The 24,412-nt window shown below is 40.5% G+C and overlaps 1 protein-coding gene across 1 annotated transcript in view; it reads right to left on the bottom strand.

Moving 5' to 3' along the window:
• Positions 1 to 876: 876 nt before the first annotated feature.
• LOC140481817 (rho guanine nucleotide exchange factor 25-like) overlaps positions 877 to 24,412 on the bottom strand; it is a 60,205-nt gene continuing 36,669 nt past the window's right edge. Inside the window, exons 7-13 of the mRNA XM_072578343.1 lie at positions 21,504 to 21,590; positions 19,517 to 19,609; positions 17,984 to 18,034; positions 13,167 to 13,244; positions 11,311 to 11,496; positions 10,489 to 10,660; positions 877 to 1,345 (exon numbers count right to left, since the gene is read on the bottom strand). Coding sequence (XP_072434444.1) covers positions 1,209 to 1,345; positions 10,489 to 10,660; positions 11,311 to 11,496; positions 13,167 to 13,244; positions 17,984 to 18,034; positions 19,517 to 19,609; positions 21,504 to 21,590 — 804 coding nt within the window. The 3' untranslated portion in view covers positions 877 to 1,208. The remainder of the gene's footprint in view (positions 1,346 to 10,488; positions 10,661 to 11,310; positions 11,497 to 13,166; positions 13,245 to 17,983; positions 18,035 to 19,516; positions 19,610 to 21,503; positions 21,591 to 24,412) is intronic.

The following is a 24,412-nucleotide window of genomic DNA, read 5'->3' on the forward strand; positions in this document are numbered from 1 at the left end:
TGGGCCAGGAATTATTACCCATCTCTAGTTGCCCTTGAGAAGATGGTGGTGAACTAAATTCCTGATCTGCCGAAGTCCTTTTGGTGTAGGTACTTCTACGTTTCTGTTCTGGTGGTCGTTCTTACTTTTTCCCATTCTTCTCACCTCACCCCATTCAATCCCTCACTTATTTGACTGGGAACAATTACAGTTCTGCTCTCTAATGCTGCTAATCTGATTATTGCTTTGGCCTTGAATCTCTGAGTACAATGCTATAGAAGATCAATCATATTTTTGTTAAAGTCTGAGTATTGCTGTGTACAGTAAGAGAGGAATTAAAAGACTTTTTTTATTCACTCATGTGTTGTTAGCTGGACCAGCATTTGTTTCACATTCCTAGCTGCCCTTGAGAAGGTGATGGTGAGCAATCTTCTCAAACTGCTGTAACCATTTGGTGTAGGTAGACCCACAGTGGAAATTGGGAAGGAATTCCAGGATTTGACCCAGTGACACTGAAAGATTGGCGATACATTTCCAAGTATGAATGATGAAGGCTTGAAGGGGAACTTGCAAGTACCAGTGTTCCTGTGTAACTGCTGCCCTTGTACTTATTGATGGTAGTGATCGTGAGTTTGGAAATTGCTGCCTAAGGAGCCTTGGTGAATTTCTGCAGTTCATTTGTTGATAGTACAAGCTGCTGCTACTGAGCAGTGTGGTAGAGGGAATTGAATGTTTGTAAGTGTGGTGCCAATCAAGTGGGCTGCTTTGTCCTGAATTGTGTTAAGCTTTGTAAGTGTTTTTGTAGCTGCAGCCATCCAGGCAAGTGGGGAGCATCCAATCAATTGGAGCAATCTGCAACTAACTGAAAGTAGCATTCAGGAAAGTCCAGCCCCAGGTCCATGCCATCTTAATTAGTGATTTTTATCACACATTCAATTGGTTTATCTTTATAAATTCAATAGCCCAGCCAAAAAAAAACCTGAATCACTGATGTTTGAATTATTAAAAATGTTTCATAATTTAATTCAGGTACTTCATTAATCATAGTCTTAATAAGAATATCACTTTCTGATGGCTCGTTGTGTTTAGCTTAATAAATGATACTAGTATGCGGACAATGTTTACCATGTTTTAACTATTGATAAGTGACATGCTTTCAGTATTAAGTTGAATGACTTCCTTGGCATCTGTAAGTATTTTGTTTTGCTCATTTTGGCTCCATGTTGTTATTACGCATTGAAGCTTGGAGTCTCATTGGCAGTATCTGGCCCAAGGGTGGGTTGGGACAGTTTTCTTGCTTCTGTCCTGCTTCTGAAAAATTGAGGACCAAGTTGCTTTTTCTGGTAATCAATTGGTGATTGTAGGGCTGAAATGAAAATGAATGCATAGTAGTGGAAGAACTGCAATAATCAAAGAATACGACAAAAAGTTGGTTGGCAGTGATATTAGAGAGAATAAAAAAAGGTCAATTGACTCTTGATACCCACAATTCTGATTATACAAATTATAGCAGTAGAAAGATAGCCTTTTGAGTAGCAGAACAATCTCTTGGGTCTGAACAAACTAATCCTGCTCCTAATTCCTAACTATGGCTATTCTAATAAAGCCAATTATTATTTATATTATTGCTCTCTTTGTAAGGAAGATTACAAAATATTCTTGGTCTATGATTTGTAACATATAGTGAAACTCAAAATACTTTTGTCAATTGTATTACAGGGTTCCACTGATACTTATAGTTATACTTAATCTGACCATATAGATCACTAGCTTACAATCACTCCTATGATGAGCACTTTTTTTTAGTCATTCCTAGCTGGCCAGCAGTCATTGCTCATCCCTAGTGGCTGTTGAGAAGGTGGTGGTAAGCTATTTCATAAGACATCATATATTGCATAAAACTTAAACTCAATCTTGACCAGGTTATATTAATAGGGAAGTTATGGAGAGGGGATATATGTTTGTGGATTTCAGACCTTACAACGTTTCTTCTATGGAGATCTGCCTAGACACATAAAAAAACAATGCAATCGATGTGGACTTCAGTAAGGCATTCAACAAGGTTCCGCATGGTACATTGGTTAGCAAGGTTAGATCATATGGAATACAGGGGAAACTAGCCATTTGGTTACACAACTGGCTCAAAGGTAGAAGACAGAAGGTGGTGGTGGAGGGCTGCTTTTCAGACTGGAGGCCTGTGACCAGTGGTGTGCCACAAGGATCGGTACTGGGTCCATTGCTTTTCGTCACTTATATAAAAGATTTGGATGTGAACATAGGATACCTGGTTAGTAAGTTTGCAGATGACACCAAAATTAGAGATGCAGTGAATAGCAAAGAAGGTTACATCAGAGTTCAATGGGAACTTGGTCAGATGGGCCAGTGGGCTGAGGAGTAACAGATTAATTTAAATAAATGTGAGGTGCTGCATTTTGGAATGGCAAATCAGAGCAGGACTAATACACTATCAAGAGTGTGGTTCGAAAAAAGCATAGCAGGTCAGGCAGCATCCAAGGACTTATACACTTAATGGTAAAGTCCTGGGGAATGTTTCTAAACAAAAAGACCTTGGAGTGGAGGTTTATAGTTCCTTGAAAGTGGAGTCGCAGGTAGACAGGATAATGAAGGTGGCATCGGGTATGCTTGCTTTTATTGGTTACTGCACTGAGTATAGGAGTTGGGAGGTCATGTTGCAGCTGTACAGGACATTGGTTAGGCCACTGTTGGAATACTGTTTAATTTTGGTCTGCCTGCTATAGGAAGGATGTTATGAAATTTGAAAGGATTCAGGATAGATTTACAAGAATATTGCCAGTGTTGGAAGGTTTGAGCTATAGGAGAAGCTGAATAGGCTGGGGCTGTTTTCCCTGGAGCATCAGAGGCTGAGGAGTGACTTTATAGAGGTTTATAAAATCAGGAAGCGTATTGGATAGGGTGGATAGCCAAAGTCTTTTCCCTAGGGTGGGGGAGTCCAGAACTAGAGGGCATAGGTTTAAGATGAGAGAGGAAAGATATAAAAGGGACCTGAGGGACACCTATTTCACACAGAAGGTGGTGCATGTATGGAATAAACTGCTAGAGGCAGTGGTGAAGGAGAGTACAATTACAAAATTTTAAAGGCATCTGGATGGGTACATGAATAGAAAGGGTTTAGATGTACTGTACATGGGCCGAGTGCTGGCAAATGGGACTAGATTAATTTAGTTTATCTAATCAGCATGGACGAGTTGGACTGAAGTGTCTGTTTCCATGCTGTACAGCTCTATGACTGTGTGATTCTAAGTGATAAAGGCATCATTAATGCTCTTCAAGTTAACGGACTTTTTTTTCTCTCTTTTCAGATGAAATTCTCTCTCTTTGAATCTGTTACCATCATCCCTGGTCTCAGAGAATCAGCTCTGGATTTCGTTGTCTTTACAAACTACCACCCAATCTTCATCTCTATATCCTTTCCAGAGTCTCGGCGTTGTCATCTCCAATATTCACATCCATCTTTCCCAGAATACAATGCTTGAAGTTCACAAAGCAGATTTCCACCATTGCCACAGTACCAAAATAGCTCTTAACAAAGTCACAAAAGACATCTTGTGTATAATGAAAAGTAAATATCCCTTACTGTCCTTCTCAAACTGCCTTTGACATAGCTGACAACACCATTCCGTTCCAACACGTCTACACTGTAATTGAACTGAGGAGTGGGGCACTGCAACCAACTAGTTCCATTCTTATTTATCTTATAACAACAGTATCAAATATCATGGCTCCTCTTTCTGCTGTCATGTGATTACCTCTTGTGTCCCCAAAGGACCCATGGAAAAGGACTGCATAAATATAACGTGTAGTTATAGAGTCATATAGATGTACAGCATGGAAACAGACCCTTCGGTCCAACCCATCCATGCCAACCAGATATCCCAACCCAATCTAGTCCTACCTGCCAGCACCCGGCCCATATCCCTCAAAACCCTTCCTATTCATATACACATCCAAATGCCTCTTAAATGTTGCAGTTGCACCAGCCTCCATCACATCCTCTGGCAGCTCATTCCATACACGTACCACCCTCTGCTGGAAAAAGTTGCCCCTGAGGTCTCTTTTGTATCTTTCCCCTCTCACCCTAAATCTATGCCCTTTAGTTCTGGACTCCCGACCCCAGGGAAAAGACTTTGTGTATTTATCTTATCCATGCCCCTCATAATTTTGTAAACCTCTATAAGGTCACCCCTCAGCCTCCGACACTTCGGGAAAACAGCCCCAGTCTGTTCAGCATCTCCTGTAGCTCAGATCCTCCAACCTTGGCAACATCCTAGTAGACCTTTCTGAACCCTTTCAAATTTCACAACATCTTTCCGATAGGAAGGAGACCAGAATTGCATGCAATATTCCAACAGTGGCATTACCAATGTCCTGTACAGCCGCAACATGACCTCCCAACACCTGTACACAATACTATGACCAATAAAGGAAAGCATACCAAATGCCTTCTTCACTATCCTATCTACCTGTGACTCCACTTTCAAGGAGATATGAACCTGCACTCCAAGGTCTCTTTGTTCAGCAACACTCCCTCGGACCTTACCATTAAGTGTTTAAGTCCTGCTAAGATTTGCTTTCCCAAAATGCAGCACCTCACATTTAGCTGAATTAAACTCCATCTGCCACTTCTCAGCCCATTGGCCCATCTGGTCCAGATCCTGTTGTACTCCAATTTTGGTGTCATCTGCAAACTTACTAACTGTACCTCTTATGCTCGCATCCAAATCACTTATGTAAATGACAAAAAGTAGAGGACCCAGCATCGATCCTTGTGGCACTCCACTGGTCACAGGCCTCCAGTCTGAAAAACAACCCTCCACCACCACCCTCTGTCTTCTACATTTGAGCCAGTTCTGTATCCAAAATGGCTAGTTCTAATGAGATCTAACCTTGCTAATCAGTCTCCCATGGGGAACCTTGTCAAACACCTTACTGAAGTCCATATAGATCATATCTACTGCTCTGCCCTCATCAATCTTCTTTGTTACTTCTTCAAAAAACTCAATCAAGTTTGTGAGACATGATTTCCCACGCACAAAGCTATGTTGACTATCCCGAATCAGTCCTTGCCTTTCCAAATACATGTACATCCTGTTCCTCAGGATTCCCTCCAACAACTTGCCCACCACTAAGGTAGGCTCACCAGTCTATAGTTCCCTGGCTTGTCTTTACCGCTTTTCTGAAACAGTGACACCACATTTGCCAACCTCCAGCACCTCACCTGTGACTATCGATGATACAAATATCTCAGCAAGAGGCCCAGCAATCACTTCTCTAGCTTCCCACAGAGTTCTCAGGTACACCTGGTCAGGTCCTGGGGATTTATCCACCTTTAACCATTTCAAGACATCCAGCACTTCCTCTTCTGTAATCTGGACATTTTGCAAGATGTCACCATCTATTACCCTACAGTCTATATCTTCCAAATCCTTCTCCACAGTAAATACTGATTCAAAATATACATTTAGTATTTCCCCCATTTTCTGTGGCTCCACACAAAGGCCGCCTTGCTGATCTTTGAGGGGCCCTATTCTCTCCCTAGTTACCCTTTTGTCCTTAATATATTTGAAAAACCCCTTTGGATTCTCCTTAATTCTATTTGCCAAAGCTATCTCATGTCCCCGTTTTGCCTTGTTGCTGGTTTTCTTGCCAAACAGACTGATTGTGGATTGTGAAACTAAAATGATATTTTTGAAACATGTCCTATTCTTTATATTTGGGAAACCTGTACCTCCTCATTTACTGTCCAGAATTCCTCCCATACCTGGATACAAACACACTCCTCAGTTTTTAGGACACCCCATAGGGAAGTCAGTATCAAGGTTACAAATTCTAGTTTTATTTAATTGCCACTTTCTTGTTTTTATTTTGTGTCTCAATATAGCTTTGTGACATAATACATTCTACTATTCTGGTATAAATAAAAGAAGTTAGAAGAATGAGGGATAACCTTAATGAAATAAACAAGATTTGGGGCAGCACGGTGGCACACTGGTTAGTACTGCTGCCTCACAGCGCCAGGCACCCGGGTTCAATTCCCGCCCCAGGCAACTGTCTGTGTGGAGTTTGCACATTCTCCCCGCGTCTGCGTGGGTTTTCTCCGGGTACTCCAGTTTCCTCCCACAGTCCAAAGATGTGCAGATTAGGTGAATTGACCATGCTAAATTGCCTGTAGTGTTAGGTGAAGGGGTAAATGTAGGGGAATGGGTCTGGGTGGATTGCTCTTCAGAAGGTCGGTGTGGACTTGTTGGGCCAAAAGGCCTGTTTCCACACTGTAAGTAATCTAATCTAATCTTAACAGGGGAAATGTTGAGAAGATGTTTCTATCACTGGACAAATCATGAACTAGGGAACGTACTTACAGAGTAAAGGGACACTCATTAAAACTGAGTTGCAAAGGAATTTCTTCCCTCAGAGAGTAGTGTGTGTCTGGAATTCTCTACTGCAGAGAGGTGAGGACATTAGGTCCCTGCAAATATTTAAAGAGAAGGTGGATAGATTTTGTTTTGAAATATGTTGTAATGTGGAGTTGAGTGTTATAAGGAGTTGTTACAAAAGAGGAGTTGAGACCTGGGGCAGATGAACTATGAATTTATAGACTGGCAGGGCAGACGTGAAGGGGCTGAATGGCAACTCCTGCTCCTATTTCTTATGTTTTTATATTCTAATCTCTTCCTTATTGACAAGGCGCAACAACCCTCTTATAATTTTTCCTCATAATGGACCATGACTTCACTATTGTACACCATATCATAATTTCCAGACGAATCACTTCTCCATTTAAGATGTCCCCCTCTCTGTTGTACATCAGTCTGAAAGGGTTAATACTCCAGAGTGCCAGAGGCACCACCTAATTATAATGATGTCATATGGACTCATGGGCAGTACAGTTCAGGATTTGAAAGAAGTGAGACTCAACATTTGGTCCCCTTTAAAGCCTCTCTGACAACATCTATCATATCAATGTAGACTGCAACCAGTTGCTACCATGCAGTAAGTCATGCCTTGTTAATTACAAGAGACTATTCTTATTAGAGCCGGAAATGGTTTTCCCCTACCACACTGACCAAACAGACCCCGTGGTTTCCTGTGCTTCGAAAGGAAGGTGGCAGCAATCTTTATCTGAAGGAGAAATTCAGATGGTTTAGTGAGCTGGTGGGTCCATGCAACACTCCCCTACCAACATCACCACTGCTCTGTCACCCTCATCATTTTTAACATTGTTGCTTCCTATATTACACAACATTCTTATGGTCTTCTTCAAGATGCAGAAGCAAGACATGACTGAATAATTTCTGTCTGTTCCTGTCTCAGTGAAATTTTCTCATTTGACTCAAGTGAAAAGTGTTGTTTTGTGTCGCCACTCTCTAGCACCTTCTTAAAACATAGAAAATAAGCAAAAAGACGGAACGTAAAGCCAGAAATATAAAGCAATAAAGTTCATCAACAAAGTTGGGTGGTCTTTGGAACAGCTTCAGCTTTTGGGGGGAGGGGTTCTCAGCGATGGGTATGGATCCGAGCTCGTCCACCTCCAATGCCTCGACTGCTAAACCGACGGCGCTGCTGCGACCGGGCTTCATCAAGCCACCGCCGCCGCCGCCGGCACAAAGAGTCGCCATTCTCCGGCACCATTTCGCCTTCACCAATGCTGCCGCCACTATAAACTCACGCTGCGCCAACCCGGTTAATGCAGATACTGCCGGAGCCGCAGGGTCCTGCACTGGCGCCAAACTCGCTGACATCGCCACCTCAGCCATCAGGCACCGGACTTGGAGCCTCGGCTCAACCTGCAAGTCTGGGCTGGGAGTTTTAAGCCTGGGATTGGCTCTTCGCTCACCAGGAGAGAACTCCTTATTCATTAAAAATGTACCTATCTCTTTCATAGAAATATTCAATAAACCTGCCTCTACTGCTCTCTGGGGGAAGAGATTTCCAAAGACTCGCCCTCTGACAGAAATCTTCTGCATCATCTCAATTTTAAATGGGAGACTCCCTTGTTTTTAAACTGTGTTCTCTCGTTGTAACCTCCTCCACCAGAATAAACATCTTTTCTGCAAAGACGCTGCCAAATCCTCTCGGAATTTTGTACATCTCAAAAGATCAGTTTTATTCCTCTGAACTCTAGTGGAACAAGAACCATTCGTAGAATCTTTCCTTTAAAGATAACTATGCCACCCCCCCCCCCCCCCCCATCACCAAGGTAGCAGTAAAGTGAACATTCTGTGAATTGTTTGTAATGCACTAATATTCTTTCTTAAATAAGACCCTAACTATGCACAGTACTATCGGAGGGTTTGAGCTATCGAGTGAAGCTGAATATTCTAGGGCTATTTTCCCTGGAGGTTTGGATGGTGAAGGGTGACCTTATAGAGGTTTACAAAATCATACAACATAGAACATGGAAAAGTGCAGAACAGGCCCTTCGGCCTACGATGTTGTGCAGAAAATTAATCCTAATGTAAAATAAAATAACCTTACCTACCTCAATTCACTGCTGTCTATGTGCATGTCCAGCAGGAGCTTAAATGTCCCTGATGACTTGGCTTCCACCACCACCATTGGCAACGCATTCACAACTCTCTGCGTAAAGAATCTACCTCTGACATCTCCTCTTTACCTTCCTCCTAATATCTTCAAACTATGACCCCTCATCCCAGTCAACCCTGCCATGGGGAAAAGTCTCTGGCTATTGACTCTATCCATGCCTCTCATTACCTTGTAAACCTCGATCAGGTCACCTCTCGTCTCCAGAGAGAAAAGTCCAAGCTTAGTCAACCTTTCTTCATAAGGCAAGCCCTCCAATCCAGGAGCTTCTTTGCACCCTCTCCAAAGCTTTGCGACACTAGGGTGACCAGAACTGGACACAATATTCCAAGTGTGGACTTCTGGAGCTGTAGCAAAACTTCGCAGCTCTTAAACTCGATCCCCCTGTTAATGAAAGCCAAAACACCATATGCTTTCTTAACAACCCTATCCACTTGGTGGCAACTTTGAGGGATCTACGTACTTGAACACCAAGATCTCTTTGTTCCTCCACACTGCCAAGAATCCTGTCTTTAATCCTATATTCAGCATTCAAGTTCGACCTTCCAAAATGCATCATTTCACATTTATCTAGGTTGAACTCTATCTGCCATTTCTCAGCCCAGCTTTGCATCCTGTGTATGTCATGCTGCAGCCTTCAATAGTCCTCAATACTATCAAAGGCACCTCCAACCTTTGTGTCATCTGCAGATTTACTAACCCACCCCTCCATCTTCTCATCCAAATCATTTATAAAAACTATAAAGAGGCCCAGGAACAGACCTCTGAGGAACACCACTCAACACTGACTTCCAGGCAGAATACTTTCCATCTACAACCACTCTCTGCTTTCTGTCAGCCAAACAATTCTGAATCCAGATAGCCATATCTCCCTGTATCCCATACCTCCTGACTTTATGAATGAGCCTACCATGGGAACCTTATCAAATGCCTTGCTGAAGTCCATATTACACCACATCTACTGCTTGACCTTTGTCAATCTGTCTTGTCACCTCTTCGAAGAACTCAATAAGATTAGTAAGGTATGACCTGCCCCTCACAAAGCCATGCTGACTGCCCTTAATCACGCTATGCTTTTCAAAATAGTCATAAATCCTATCCCTCCGAATTCTTTCCAAAACCTTGCTGACCACAGACGTAAGACTGACTGGTCTGTAATTGCTATGGATTCCCCTATCCCCCTTCTTGAAAAGAGGAACAACATTCACCTCCTTCCAATCCTGTGGTATAACTCCTGTGGAGAATGAGGAAGCAAAGATCTTCACCAGTGTCTTAGCAACCTTCTTTCTCACTTCCTGGAGCAACCTAGGATAAATCTGGTCTGGATCACAATTACAATGTTTAAAAAGATGGGTACATGAATAGAAAGGGTTTAGAGGGATATGGGCCAACTGCTGGCAAATAGAATTTGATTAATATTTGGATATCTGGTTGTCATGGATGAATTGAATCAAATGGTCTGTTTTTTGTGCTGTACAACTCTGTGGTTCTATGAATCTATGTGGCCTCACTATTTTTGTAAAACTGTGTTGTCTGGACATTGTGCATCTTTGATGTTGGCATATTTTTATTCTGGTTCTGTTTTTATTTCACTTATTAACGCTTCCTCTTCAATTTACAGCGTTGCCTTATCTATTGCTATTTACTTACCTTAAAATATTGTTTGTTGCAAATATTGATTGTACATTTGCAAATTTGACATGGAATTAAGTAGGTGATGTAGGATCTTCAAGCAGAACCTGTGCTTAGGGTCAGAGTAATGCAGATGCCACCTTTGTAGTTGTAGTGTCATACGTAAGATCATTCAAAACCAAACAGGAATATTTCATTAGGTGATCTTTTGAATGTGGGGCATTTCCAGAGATTTTGTTTAAAATTAAAAGATAATAAATTTAATGTGGAACAAAAAATAATGCAAGGTCTATATACCGTTCAAAAAGTTTTGTTGCATCTCAAGCACTTTGTTGATGTCATGAAGCCAAGCTTGCCAGATTTCAGTATTTGGCGCCTGTAAGATGTACCATTCAGACGTTCCATGGGATCTCAGAACAAACTTGCATGATTCATTGTCCACGTCAGCTTCAATATTTAGTGCACTCACCTTAAATAGATCAGACAGACAAACTGTTGAAAAGATGTACATGTTTGAATCATAGAATCTTAGAGCATAGAAGGAGACGATGCAACCCATTAAACTTACACTACATCTTATATTAGAAGCAGTGACTCAGAAGAAAGTAGCTAATGAATCAGAAAGGTTATCAGTCAGTAAAACTCTGAGCACTGGTAAGAATAAGGATTGGGGTAGGGAGAGCAGAGAGTCAACTCTAGTTGATGTAAGCCACCCCAGGAAAGCCGTAGGTTTAGTATCCATCTATGTTGTATTGATCTTTGGTGTTAGACTAAGCTAACCAAATGATTTTAAAAATGTCAGGTTAAGAAAATGCACTTGATCGCTATCTTGTGACCTTTTCTGGAAAAGTCCATGTTGTAGATAATGGGACAAGATGTTGCTATGATTTTTCCCATTGTTGAACAGGCTGCCACATAGTGAAAGTCTAGTCTCACCCAGTAGGATCAACCATTTCGTTACATAGAGAAAACCATTGGTACCCATGGACAAGGCAATGATTGAAATGACATAGCATTTTGATTGTCATTTGACAAAAACGCAGGTAGATTTCACAGGCTGATAGTAAAGGACTGAGCATCATTGTCCTTCAAACTTTGCTTACTCCTGTTCATATTTACCTTAATGCTCTTCTTGAATTGATATATTGGTGCTGAGGAGCCCTTCTTGTGTAGTTCACTAAAGATTAAAACCTGTTCAAAGAGGAAAACTCGTCTTTCCTTACTTCGGGACAGAACTCCAGAAGCTTGTTCTGTCACTAGGAATGTATCTTGTTGCAGCAGTTTCCCCTGTGCTGTGAGTCTGCCCTGGAAGTAACAAATGATTCAATTCTGTTAAATATTTTTTCATTTCATTTAAAAAATATATTTCTACTCTCATTTCTAAAACAGATAGATATTTTTCCTTAAAACAAAATAAAGAATGGTACGGTGGCACAGTGGTTAGCACTGCTGCCTCACAGCGTCAGAGACTCGGGTTCGATTCCCGCCTTGGGCAACTATCTGTGTAGAGTTTGCACATTCTCCCCGTGTCTGTGTGGGTTTCCTCTAGGTGCTCCGGTTTCCTCCCACAGTCCAAAGATGTGCAGGTTAGGTGAATTGGCCATGCTAAATTGCCTGTAGTGTTTGAGGAAGGGGTAAATGTAGGGGTCTGGGTGGGTTACTCTTCAGAGGGTTGATGTGGACTTGTTGGGCCGAAGGGCCTGTTTCCACACTGTAAGTAAACTGTGGATGCTGGAAATCTGAAACAAAAACAGAAATTGCTAGAGGAACTTGGAAGGTCTGGCAGCATCTGTGGAAAGAACACAAAGTTAATGTTTTAAGTAGGATCATTGGACCCAAAGCAGTTTTATCAAACAGCAATAAGGCACTTCTTTTTGTAAACACCAAGTTATAGGGGTGTATACAAGCCCTGAAAACAAACACTTCAGTCCAACTTGTCCATGCTGACCAGATAACCTAGATAAATCTAGTCCTATTTGCCAGCATTGGCCTAATATCTCTCTAAAACCCTTTCTATTCATATACCCATCTAGGTGCCTTTTAAATTGGTACAGTACCAGCCTCCACCACGTCCTTTTGCAGCTCAATCCATAGACACATCACCCTTTGAATGAAGAAGTTGCCTCTTTTAATTCTTTCCTCTCTCATCTTAAACCTAAGACCTCTAGTTTTGCACTCTCTCACTCCAGGAAAAGACCTTATCTATTTACCCTATTCATGCCCCTCATGATTTTATAAACCTCCATAAGGTCACCCCTCAGTCCTCAATGCTCCAGAGAAAATAGCCAGGTAGAAGACTGAAAAAACACAGCAAGCCAGGCTGCATAAGGAGGTGGAGAAGTTGACGTTTCGGGTGTAAATCTTCTTCAGGCCCCACCCTATTCAGTTTATTCCTCTAGCTCAAACCCTCCAACCCCGGCAACATACTTGTAAACCTTTTCTGGACCCTTTCAATTCCAGAACATTCTTCCTATAACAGGGAGACCAGAATTTCACATGGTATTCGAAAAGTGGCCTAACCAATGTCTTTTCCAGCCACAGTATGACCTCCCTACTCCTTTACTCAATGCACTGACCAATAAAGGGAAGATCAAACACCTTCTTCACTATCCTATCTACCTGCAACTCCGCTATCAAGGAACTATGAACCTGCACTCCAAGGTCTCTTTGTTCAGCGACACTCCCTGGGACCTTACCATTAAGGCATATAAGTCCTGCCCTAACGTGTCTTTCCAAAATGCAGCACCTCAATTCACAGCTGGAAAGTTTGTATTCCAGAAATTGTTATCTGAGATAAACTGCCTGTACACTTGATTACCCCTTCCAGAAAACATTTATTCTCATTCTCTACGTGAAAGATGGAATAAGATTTGCCAATGTATTCTGAGTCCTTTTTACACCATGATCCTAAAATTATGGTGTAATGTGTACTGGTGAAATAATAATCTAGGGCAGAGGAAAGGGGATAACCTGACCTTAAAACCCTCAAGTCTTCCCAAATTCATCATGTCATTGCAACGTTTTGGCACATGGTACATCACATCAACTGCTTTCTGCAAAAAGAAACACACTTCAATATTAACAGTTTCTGACACTTCTGCTCTTGCAGATATAAGCATTTTTCACCTCACACTTTTGGAATCCATCCAACAGATTCACATTCAATTTCACATACTTTTTGACATTTATTTTCCTATAAATTACAAAATTATAATATTGAAATGCCTTAAATTATATTTGAAAAATAAACATGGAGTCATGGAAACAAACTATAAGTCTCATATAATAGAGATAAGTTTATTGTATTTTAAGTATTATTGATATCAACTCATCCATTTGAACTGTAATTAGTAATATACATAAAATATTGGTGTTTTCATGTCATAAATAATTTCAGAATTTAATATTACTTGGCAGCCAAACCTCCAACAACTTCCACCGGTAGAGTGTTTAAATGCTACAAGGATGAATTAGCATCCAGCAGATGTTAAGGGTCAAATTAGAACATATACTCGAAGGAGGTTTTGAAAAGGCAGGATATAAGAAAACATTTGAAGGTGGTAACTGTATCACAAGTTGTTAGGAACAATATTGCTTCATCCCAGAAACTGAGAATTGAAATTCTGCAAATACAGCTTTGTCTATGCCTCAGGAGAGAAAAATAAAATTCCTAGGTTACCTTCCTCAATTTTACCAAATCTCAATGAAATAAAAAGCAGTTTAAGCAAAGAAACCTGATGTACTGTAACAATTTTCTTGATGACTTCCTTAACAACTGTGCAAAAGACCAGAGTCTGAGGCCTGCAAAGTACAAATCATTGGTACAGTCCATGAAGATATTTATAAACAAGGCAAAGGTTTTGAAATTAGCATGCTAGTGAAACTGTCACACCAGAGATTATGCAAAACAAAATTATGAACTCACAAGATTTCAAAGGTAGCATGCAGTCAGTGGAGTTCTGGATAAGTTGAAATTTAAACTGGGTGTGAACAAAAACATTAAAGGGAATTTGGAAATGGTGAAACTAGAGATGACTAACATGTATGTCCAAAGGCATAACTTTTGCTCCTGTGTTGGGTGCCCAAAGTCTGGAGATGTCCTGTCCCCAAACCTTACTCAGCAGAAGCTTCCTTAAATGGATACCTTACCTTTTCTGGCCTCCATGTGACATTAGACTCAAGCCACTCAATATTATACACCACTGCAGAAGAATTAAATAATCAAAACGAAGCATCCAGTATGACAATTGTATACCCAATCTGGGTTACCAGGTTTCAAAATTGAAGTTGTCCTACAGTTTAATCAACAGCCTGACATTGTCATATTCACAGAATTATATCTTAAACCCAGTGTCCCAGATTTGTTCTTCTCCAGTCTTGGAGTATATCCTATCCTACTAGTGTCCATAAAGCACTGTGGACCAGCAGCGGCAAAGTTGTGCACCACCACAATTTTCACTCTCGTGACCTGAGAAATCCCTCACTCTACCATTGCAAACCTTGGATCAGTGAGGAATGTAAAAGGGCAATGACCAGAGCAGCACCAAAACAAATCTAAAAATGGGTACCAAAACAGTGAAATTACCAAGTACACCAACTAAAAGCATGCTTAACAGCAGAAAGAGGACAGCCATGTCAGATCTAAGTCACTCCAAACAAAGCAATCAAATCAAAGCTGCCATATGTGACTATAAATGGTGGCGGACAATTCAACAGAACTAATGTGTGCTGTGTGAACACCACTTTTCTGAATGATTTTGGAGCATAGCAAACCAATGCAAAAGAAAAGGCTGAAGAATTTGCAATTATCTTCCACCAAAATTACAAAGTGGGTGATCCATCCTCACTTCCCCCTGGGGATCCCCGCATCACAGATGCCAGTCTTCAGCCAATTCACAGTATTAACAAAGTGAGGGTAGGTGCTATCAAACAGCATTTACCCTGCAATAACCTACATGCTCTTGCTTATTTGTGTTCCAGCTTCAGAATTCATTAAAATCTTAGTCCAAACATATTCAAAAAATTGAACTCCAGAGGAGAGATGAGAGAGTTCCCTTAACGTCAGTGCAACAATTGATTATAGGGCATCAAGGAACTACAGTCAAACGGAATTGAAGAAAAACCTTTCCACTCGCTGGAATCGTATCCAGCACATGATGTATATATTTGTGGGTTTTGGAAGTCAATAAGTTCAGTTCAGCCATCAACACAATCCCAGGTCCAACCATTAATAACTTTTCCTCCATCATAAGGTCAGAACTGGGGGCATTTGCAGATGACAGTACTAATCATCCCTTCTCAGACAACAGAAGTCTACGCTTGCTTGGTACCAGACCTGGACATCACTGAGGCTTGTATTATCTTTCAATTGAAGTGCAAGGCAATGAACCTCTCTAACAAGTGAGAATCTAACCAACTCTCCTTAACATTCAACAGTGTTACCCTCACTGAGTCACCTATCGTCAACACTTAACTGGACTAGCTACTGCAGCTACAAGAGCAGTTTAGAAGTTGGGAATTCTGCTGTGAGTAACTGATGTCACAATTCTGCAAAATCTATCCAGCATCTACACGACACAAGTCTGGTGTGTAATGGAATAGTCTCCAGTTACCTGGATGAATGCATATCCAACCACACTCAAGAAGCTCAACACCTTCCATGACAAATCAGCCACTGACCAGAATTGCATTAAGCATCTTGAACATTCAAATTCTCCACCACTCTTGCACAGTAGTATCAGTGTGTACCATCTACACAGTGCACCACAGTAACTTGTCAATGCTCCTTTGGCAGAAGCTTCCAACTCCCACCCTCTACCATCTAGAATGTCATGGACAGCAGGTGCATGAAGACCATGGACTGGTCATAACTAATACTCTGTTTTATTAGAGAGACAAGAATAAGACCTCATGGAAACATATTCAGTCCAGACATTTGCACCTGCTTGAGTATATTATCATCCAAGTGAGGGACTGCCAGGATGTTTGTTAACATTCTGTGCCTGCTGCATGCCAGGACCCTCAGCACAACATCCGGATCTACCTTGGACCGAATATGTGAGCAAATGGAGTCAAGCAAGGCTATATTATTACACCAATTCAGTACTCCTTCTTCTTCATGGCAACACTCCATCCCATTTCCATGAAGCTTCTATCTGGAGTAGAGCTTCTCTATGGGATAAGAGGGAAACCTCTACAGAACTAATTCAAGAACTAAGACCACACCAATCTCTGTCGGTGAACTGCAGCATACAGCTGACACTTGCATGTACACACCATCAGTGGCTGAGCTCCAAACCATCATCAATGCATCCAAAAAGGCCTATAAGTGTAGGGGCATTAGGCTAAACATTTGGAAGACAAAGATCCTCCAGCAGCCTGCTTCCACCAGGCAAAACTGTCACAAACTATTAAGATTCATGACCGGCTCCTGGCCAGGTGGGTCAGTTTCCATATATTAAGAGGGTTGACATCAACACTAAAATTCAACATTGTGTCTGACATGTCAGTGCAGTCTTTGGCCATCAGAAGAACAAAGTACTGAATGACAAAGGCTTCAAACCCAGTACCGAGCTCGTGGTCTAAAGGGTGAAGTGTCACTTGTTCTTCTATATGTGTTGGAGAAGAACAATGTACAGCAGACATCTCAAATCCCTACGGAAATATCAGCCGTATATTTCTGCAAAGTCCTGCATATCCAATGAGAGGAGGAACATTCCAATATCAGTCTCCTCTCTTAAGGCAACATCTTCAGTACGAAGGCACTGGCTACTATCAATCTGCCACATTGTGCAAGCCACATTGTCTGCATGACTGACACAACACTGTCAAAACAAGCTCTCTACTCCAAACACATGGCTAGCAGTTCTCAGGAGGATAGAGAGAATAATTCAAGAATACCTCAAAACCTCACTGACAAAAATGCAATGCTCCACTGACTCATGAGAATCTCTTGCCCAGAACTGCCCAAACTGGAGAAGGAACATTTGCAAAAGTACCAACTGTCTTGAACATTTCTGTCAGGCCCAGGTCGGGGTCAGTCTCAAACACAGAAGGAGTGTGTGAAAACCCAAGCATCCCACCCCACCTCTTACTTCTTAAAACCCCAGCTGCCCCACCTATGAGACATGTGTAGAACCATCATTGGATTGTTTAGTCACATTAGAACCCCCAACTCTGAAGTCGAGGAGAATCATCCTGAGTCTCGAAGACAGTGTTAGAAGAGGGGATATACCAACAGCACGTGGACTGCAACAGCTCAAGAAGGCAACTTAACTACTCCCTCTCATGATTGTGGAAACAATAAATACTGAGCTTGCCCATAATATCTTCATTGAACAGCAAATATAAAAGTCGTTAAGGAAATTGATCAGTTATGACATAACTGAATGGCGGAACAGGCTTGAGGAGTAAAAGTCTATTCCTTTTCCTATATTTTAATGGACTGAAAGGACAACTTAGATGATTTATGAACATTGAAAAGAATTGACTTCTGCTATCTGTTCACTCACTTCATTCATTGGCTTACAATAAATGCCATCAGGGCTTAGTAAAAAGTTTCCCTTACACTTTTATTTCAGAATTTAGTTAACAGATCGTACATTTACTTCACACTATCATAGTACCTTTCTATTTAATTTATAACATAAATATTTAAAATAATCATAGTAAATGAATGTGATTTATTCATTTAGTAAATTTGCTTGGCAACTCTTCCAATTTGCTGTCAGTGATATATCAAGAAATGTAGTTGCACTCTAAATGTTTGTCAATCTAAGAAAACAAGTTTTACCGCAATCTCTGAACATTCGAGCCCAGCTTGTTCACTGTACTTAAGGAAGTCCTGCAACAAGATCATTTTCTTTTATTAATTATTATTTCCCATTAAGCAAATAACTTTATTGCATGAAAACAATATGAAACAACTTTGCAGTTGAAGTGCTCATTACAAATTTTGTCTTGTCAGCAAACATTTTAACCTTTGTGAAAGTAGTTTTGGTGCTAATATTCACCTTACCATTACTCTGTCAGTGGTTAGTTAGCTGTACTGTGGGTTCACCATACAGATTTACACTAATAGCAGGGTTCATTTATTGTACCAGCTCAGGTTACCATCCTTGCCTGAGGTGCAATTATCTGAAGTTAAACCAGCACCAGTGGTCGCTCTTTAATGAGAACGCGAGATTATTGTTACTTGACCTAATCTTTTTCTATCCTTCTGCTATGTCAGAAAACAAACTGCAGTGTTCATATCTCAAATAAAAAGCATGATTGTTTTCTTTTTAAAAAAATATCTTCATGAGCAGGGTCTTGACTAACAAAATTCAAATGCTGCATATTTTGTAATCCCTTTAAAACTGTATTCACTGCATTCTGCTCACATACATCCAATCAAATGAATTGAGAGCATAATGTGCATGTTTAACTGTCTATCATTCGGATTAGGCAGAGAAACTGAAATGTTATGATGATGTTTTAAATACCCAGAAATTATATGATATCATCTCTCCCCCTTATAACAAGATGTGTGATGAAATGTTTAATTTGTTAGGTGGTATGCATCCATACTGTACCAGGAGCACATAAGACACCATATTGATAAAGTTCCACTTGAGATATTCGCAACCTTGATCTGAAATGGCAATTAGGCAAATTTGAGGATCCTTTCCCAAAATTAAGCTTCGTTGCTGCATTCATGTCTATTGAGTGCCTCATAATGGTCCTCAAAAGATTAAACTGGAAGGCCAAACAGTTGCCAAGGACAGAATTTAATGTTCTCTGAGTTTGGTGGTGAGGGCAAGATGGTCTCTTCCACCTTCCCACTCTTCCTTAATTAAGTATGTGGTGGCAATAGGCAGCAGCTGCTGGAGAGGCAGGGAAAAGAGGGAAGGGGTAATTAGTTCAAAGATATTTGTTTCATGTCTGAGGGACCCAGCATCAGGAATTGTGGGCAGTCTGAGAGCCAACCACTGCCCTTGCCATCAATCTCCCAAACCCAAGAACTCCATTTTGGAAGCATATGTCCCCTCCACCCTTGCCTGTGCCTTTGGTTAAGCCAATACTTGGGTGGGGCTGCAGTAGGTCATGTCACTTCAGTGGCACTGCTTAGCAATGAGAAGTTACAAGTCTCTGGCTAGCCAGCAGTGCTTGGCAAGTGAGTCCTCTGTCCAGGGGATCTTTGATCCTCTGTATATGGCAGTCTTTCCCAAGAAATAGTGATGAAAGGCTTCCAGCATATCTCCAGTGAACAGATAAGACTCCTGGCATCTCTGCTAAATACCACCCTATGTTTCTGTGTCAGTTTAACAATTGGATGAACTCTCACCCTGAGCAGCAGCTGATACTTGGTTATCCTCTGTACAGGTTTGATGAGATAGTCACTCAGGCTAAATGTCTCACCCAAATCCAGTTTTACCTCCTGAAAAAAAAGCAAAATGTTGAGTCACGTATGTTATATCTGATTATTTTAATTGGATATCTTATTTGTTCAATGGAAAAGTGCCGTGCAGTACTGTATGAACAATATAGGTAGATAGATTTTATACGTTGCTCCTTAGGAAGGTCTTGTTTTCCAAAAGTGTCACTAACCTAGGCCAGCATTTGTTGATTATCCCTCTTGAACTGAGTCGCTTGCTAGGCCACTGCAAAGGGCAGTTAAAACGTAACCATATTGCTGTGGATCTTAAGTCACAAGTATGAACAGACAGTTCAGGAGCAGGAGTAGGCTATTCAGCCCTTTGAAACTGCTCCACTATTCCATAAGACGATGGTTGATCCAATTGGAGCCCCAGATCCACATTCTTGCCTACACTACATTACCTTTACTTAACAAGAATCTATCTACCTCTGCCTTAAAAAAGATTCAGTACTCCAATTCCACCACCTTTTCAAGAACAGTTTCTGAGAGAAAAAGAACATTGAATTTCTATTTTAAATAGAAACTGCTGTTTTTGAAACTGTGACCCTCAGTTTCACATCTGCCGTAACAGGAATCATCCTGTTCTGGATTAGTGGTGCTGGAAGAGCACAGCAGTTCAGGCAGCATCCAAGTAGTTTCAAAATCATCCTGTCCCCATTTACCCTGTCAAGACCCCTCAGGATTTTATATGTTTCAATCGAGTAAAACTCCAGCAAATACAAGCCTAGACTCTATAAACTTTACTCATAAGACAACCTTCTCTTTCCAGACATTTGTCTGGCAAACCTTCTGTGAACTGCCTCCAATGCATTTGCATCCTTAGGCAGACAGGGTAAGAATGGCAGGCTTCTTTTACTAAAGGACATTAGTGAAACAGATGGGTCTTTACAACAGTCAGTGTTTGTAGTCATGGTCACTATTATTGAGACTACCTTTATGTTCTGAATTTATGAATTAAATTTAAATTCCATTGGTTGCTTTAGTGAGATTTGAACCCTCTCTATTGGGCATTAAACTGGACCTCTGCAGTACTAATCCAATGACATTACCACCACAAGCCACCATCCCCACAACCCTTGGGTCAGGGTTATAGGTTATATCTGATCTTATGATACTTCAAATTAATTGCCAAAAATCTATGTGCAGTTTCTGTTCAAAATTGATTGATGAGATTTTGCAAAATTTACCCTTTATGCTTCAGCTCTTGTCCTAAGTTAGATGACCTATGTCTGTTTTTGTCTGGATTGAAGGGATTGTAATTAGTCTTAGAATCACTGGCATAGGGAAAGGAAATCAGAAGTCAGTATTCCTTCCCCTGACAGATTTATTGAGCACTTGTGAAAAGTGTCCTTTTCTTGCAGTTGAATGAGACCAGGATTGGATTTGTGATGATGTTGTTCACCAATGAGTGAAAAGCTGGCTAACATTGCTTAGAATCACACATAGAGTTGATATTTAAGCTAAGGAAGCTCTGAGGACTTCCACCCACATGGAGCTATTACGAAGTAGCAGTCATTCCTGTCTTCAAGAAACAAAGCGGAAAAAACCTGAAGAAATTGCTAGCATGGTTTGTAAAGGCTTGGAAATCAAATTTCAGTCTGTTTAACTAGAGAATATTTTAAGAATAGATGCTTTGAAATTTTGATTACAATCCGATTTACACCTTTCAATAAACCTTTTTACAGGAGGCTACTTCATTTGCCAAAATAAGCAGAAAGAAAAATCAATTCTATAGGAAGTAATTATCCTTACTGAATGAATAGAACATTTCAGTCATGTCAATCAGCATAAATAACTATGTTCTTCAACAGTCAATGATTGCTGTAAACTACTCATTTCCAGTTGATGTTCATTATTTATTATTGCCATTGAAAAAAGACAATCTGTGACTCACCTCGAAATAGGCATCATATTCAATCACAATATGCTCAGATTTTGGCTTGTTTTGACAGTACACTGCATACATGTCTAAGCGTCTCTCCTGCAAAAAGGGCAAGTAGTTTTATGAATTCTAACTTCACCACATTGTCCATTTTCATCTACCCCTCTTGGAACTGAGTAGTACATAGTATTATCTTTAATGTCTCATGAAAGTTTGATGAAAATACTAACAATAAAATAATTAAAATTGCACTGCTTGTAAATGGAATTGACAATCAAAATCATTCAGAATTTATATCCCTTCTGTAGGTTCATAGAATAGTGTCTGATAGTAAGTATATAAAATTTTTTCCTGTTACTTGCCAGATATTTAGAGACTAAGTAGATAGAAGGTTTAAATACTTTCTGTAAACATATGAATTACGAACAGTTGCGGGACAGTTGGCCCTTCTAGCCTGCTCTACTGTTGAACAAGATCAGAGCTGATCTGATTGTGGCCTCAACTCCACACTCCCTCCTCAGATGACATTGAATTGAGGAAGAATATAGTCCAAAACGTGGCCATTTGGTCCACCACATCTTCATTGGTCCTTTGCTAAAACAGTCCAAACCAATCTCACCATCCACACATAGCTCTGTTTCAAATATTTATTAAATTTTCATATGAATAATGCAATAATCTAATGGCCCTAATCACATCCATTTGACAAAGTATTTCATCCTAGTATCGCTTCTCACACTGTTAATAGCATTTTTCAAATTCATGACTCCTTGTCACTCATTCTCCAACCACAAGGAATATTAATTTGCTATTTGTTGTATCAAATATCTTTATAATGTTAAATCAGTGCATTAAATGTTTTAGCTTCCACTGTTCAGATGGATATGGCATTTTTATTATATCAAATTCCCAGCATCACCCAGGTTAATTGATAATAGATACTTATTATAGTTTTAAAAGTTTGTCTATAATAACTGCTCCAAACTGTTCATAATGCTGGAAATGTGACTCTCCTAATATCAATATAACACTTCTGACAATGTTACAGAGGTGCAGTGAGAGATGGGTGATGCCTTTTAGGACTAAGATGAGGAGAATCTTTTCTTAATTCAAATTGTTGTGAATCTTTATAATTTGTGAAAGGTCAGTCTTTGAGTATGTTTAAAATAAAGTTTGATAGATTTCTGATGACCAGCAGCATAAAGGGTTATGGTGATAGTCTGGGTTCCAATGTCCATTACCCAGTTTATAAAATGTTTCTCAAATAAAGAAGAGTTGAAAACTCATTTCTATACCCTTACTTCCTTCTGATTGATTGATGGAATTTGCTCATGTCTGAATGATACCCACATGCACTTCATACATCTGTACTTTTACTGAAGGAGCACCAAAGGAGAAGCAGGAAACAACAGGTATTCCTCTCACATTCATATTCTGTTTCCATATGAAGAAGTGTTATCATCATTGTGGATGCAATTAGTGTAGATTATCAGCATTGGAAAATTGGGAAGTCCTTCATCAACCATCTTGGCTGTGGACTCCCTCCTCACCCCCACCCTCACCTTAACCAATAGCAATCTGCAGCTTGTCTCAGCTCTGTAAAGGAAACACAACTTTTTTTATAATTAGGCAAGATCCTACTTTGGTCAGTACACTGTCCCAACTCCTCATCTGTTGCTTCCTTCTAAAGGCTGAGCAACAGCAGGCAGTGAAGGGAGCAGCAGGAAGAGGTTCTAGGTTCCTGAATCTCTGGGCATATTACCTAATTTTTTATCCCTTTGTTCTTATGCACCAGTCCGTAGAAATTCATATGGAAAGACAAAGTACAATTCACAATGGTTCTGAGAAAATGGATAGGGTGTATGCTATTTAAACTCACCTAATTACATATATAAATTAGCCAAAAAAGACTAACAGATTGTGATTAGGGATTTTACTGGAATCCTAGCTCATTTCATTCTCCTAAATTGAACTGGAGACCTGTGACCAATGTGTGCCACAAGGATCGGTGCTGGTTCCACTGATTTTCTTCATTTATATACATGATTTGGATGTGAATACAGGAGGCATGCTTAGTACATTTGCAGATGACACCAGAATTTGTGGTGTAGTGGACAATAAAGAAGGTTATCTCAGGGTTCACTGGGACCTCGATCGAATGGGCTAATGGGCTAAGGATTGGCATATGGAGTTTAATTTTGATTAATGAGAGGTGTTGCATTTTGGTAAGGCAAATCAGGGCAGGACTTATATAGGTAATGGTAGGGTCCTGTTGAGTGTTGCTGAACAAAGAGACCTAGGGGTGCAAGTGCATTGTTCCTTTGAAATTGGAATCACAGGTAGACAGGACAGTGAAGAAGATGTGTAGCATGCTTGCCTTCATTGGTGAGAAAATTGGGTATAGGAGTTGGGAGGGCATGTTGCAGTTGTACAGGACATTGGTTTGGCCACTTTTAGAATACTGCCTACAGTTCTGGTGTCCCTGCTATAGGAAAGATGTTGTTAAACTTGAAAGGATTCAGAAAAGATTGCCAAGGAGTTTGCCAGAGTTGGAGGGTTTGAGCTGTAGCGAGGGGCTGAATAGGTTGGGGCTATTTTCCCTGGAGCATCAGAGCTTGAGCTTGTAGAGGCTTATACCATTATGAGGGACATGGATAGGATGAATAGCCAAGGCCTTTTTTTCCCAAGGTAGGAGAGTCAAGAACTAGAGGGCATAGGTTTAAGGGGAGATCTAATAGAAACTTGCAAGATAATACATGGCTTGGAAAGTGTGGACGATAGGAAATTGTTTCCATTAGTCGAAGAGACTAGGACCCGTAAACACAGCCTTAGAATTAGAGGGGGTAAATTCAGAACAGAAATGCGGAGATATTTCTTCAGCCAGAGAGTGGTGGGCCTGTGGAATTCATTGCCGCGGAGTG

Source organism: Chiloscyllium punctatum, chromosome 10 (genome assembly GCF_047496795.1).
Source record: "Chiloscyllium punctatum isolate Juve2018m chromosome 10, sChiPun1.3, whole genome shotgun sequence".
In the NCBI taxonomy this organism is placed as follows: domain Eukaryota; kingdom Metazoa; phylum Chordata; class Chondrichthyes; order Orectolobiformes; family Hemiscylliidae; genus Chiloscyllium; species Chiloscyllium punctatum.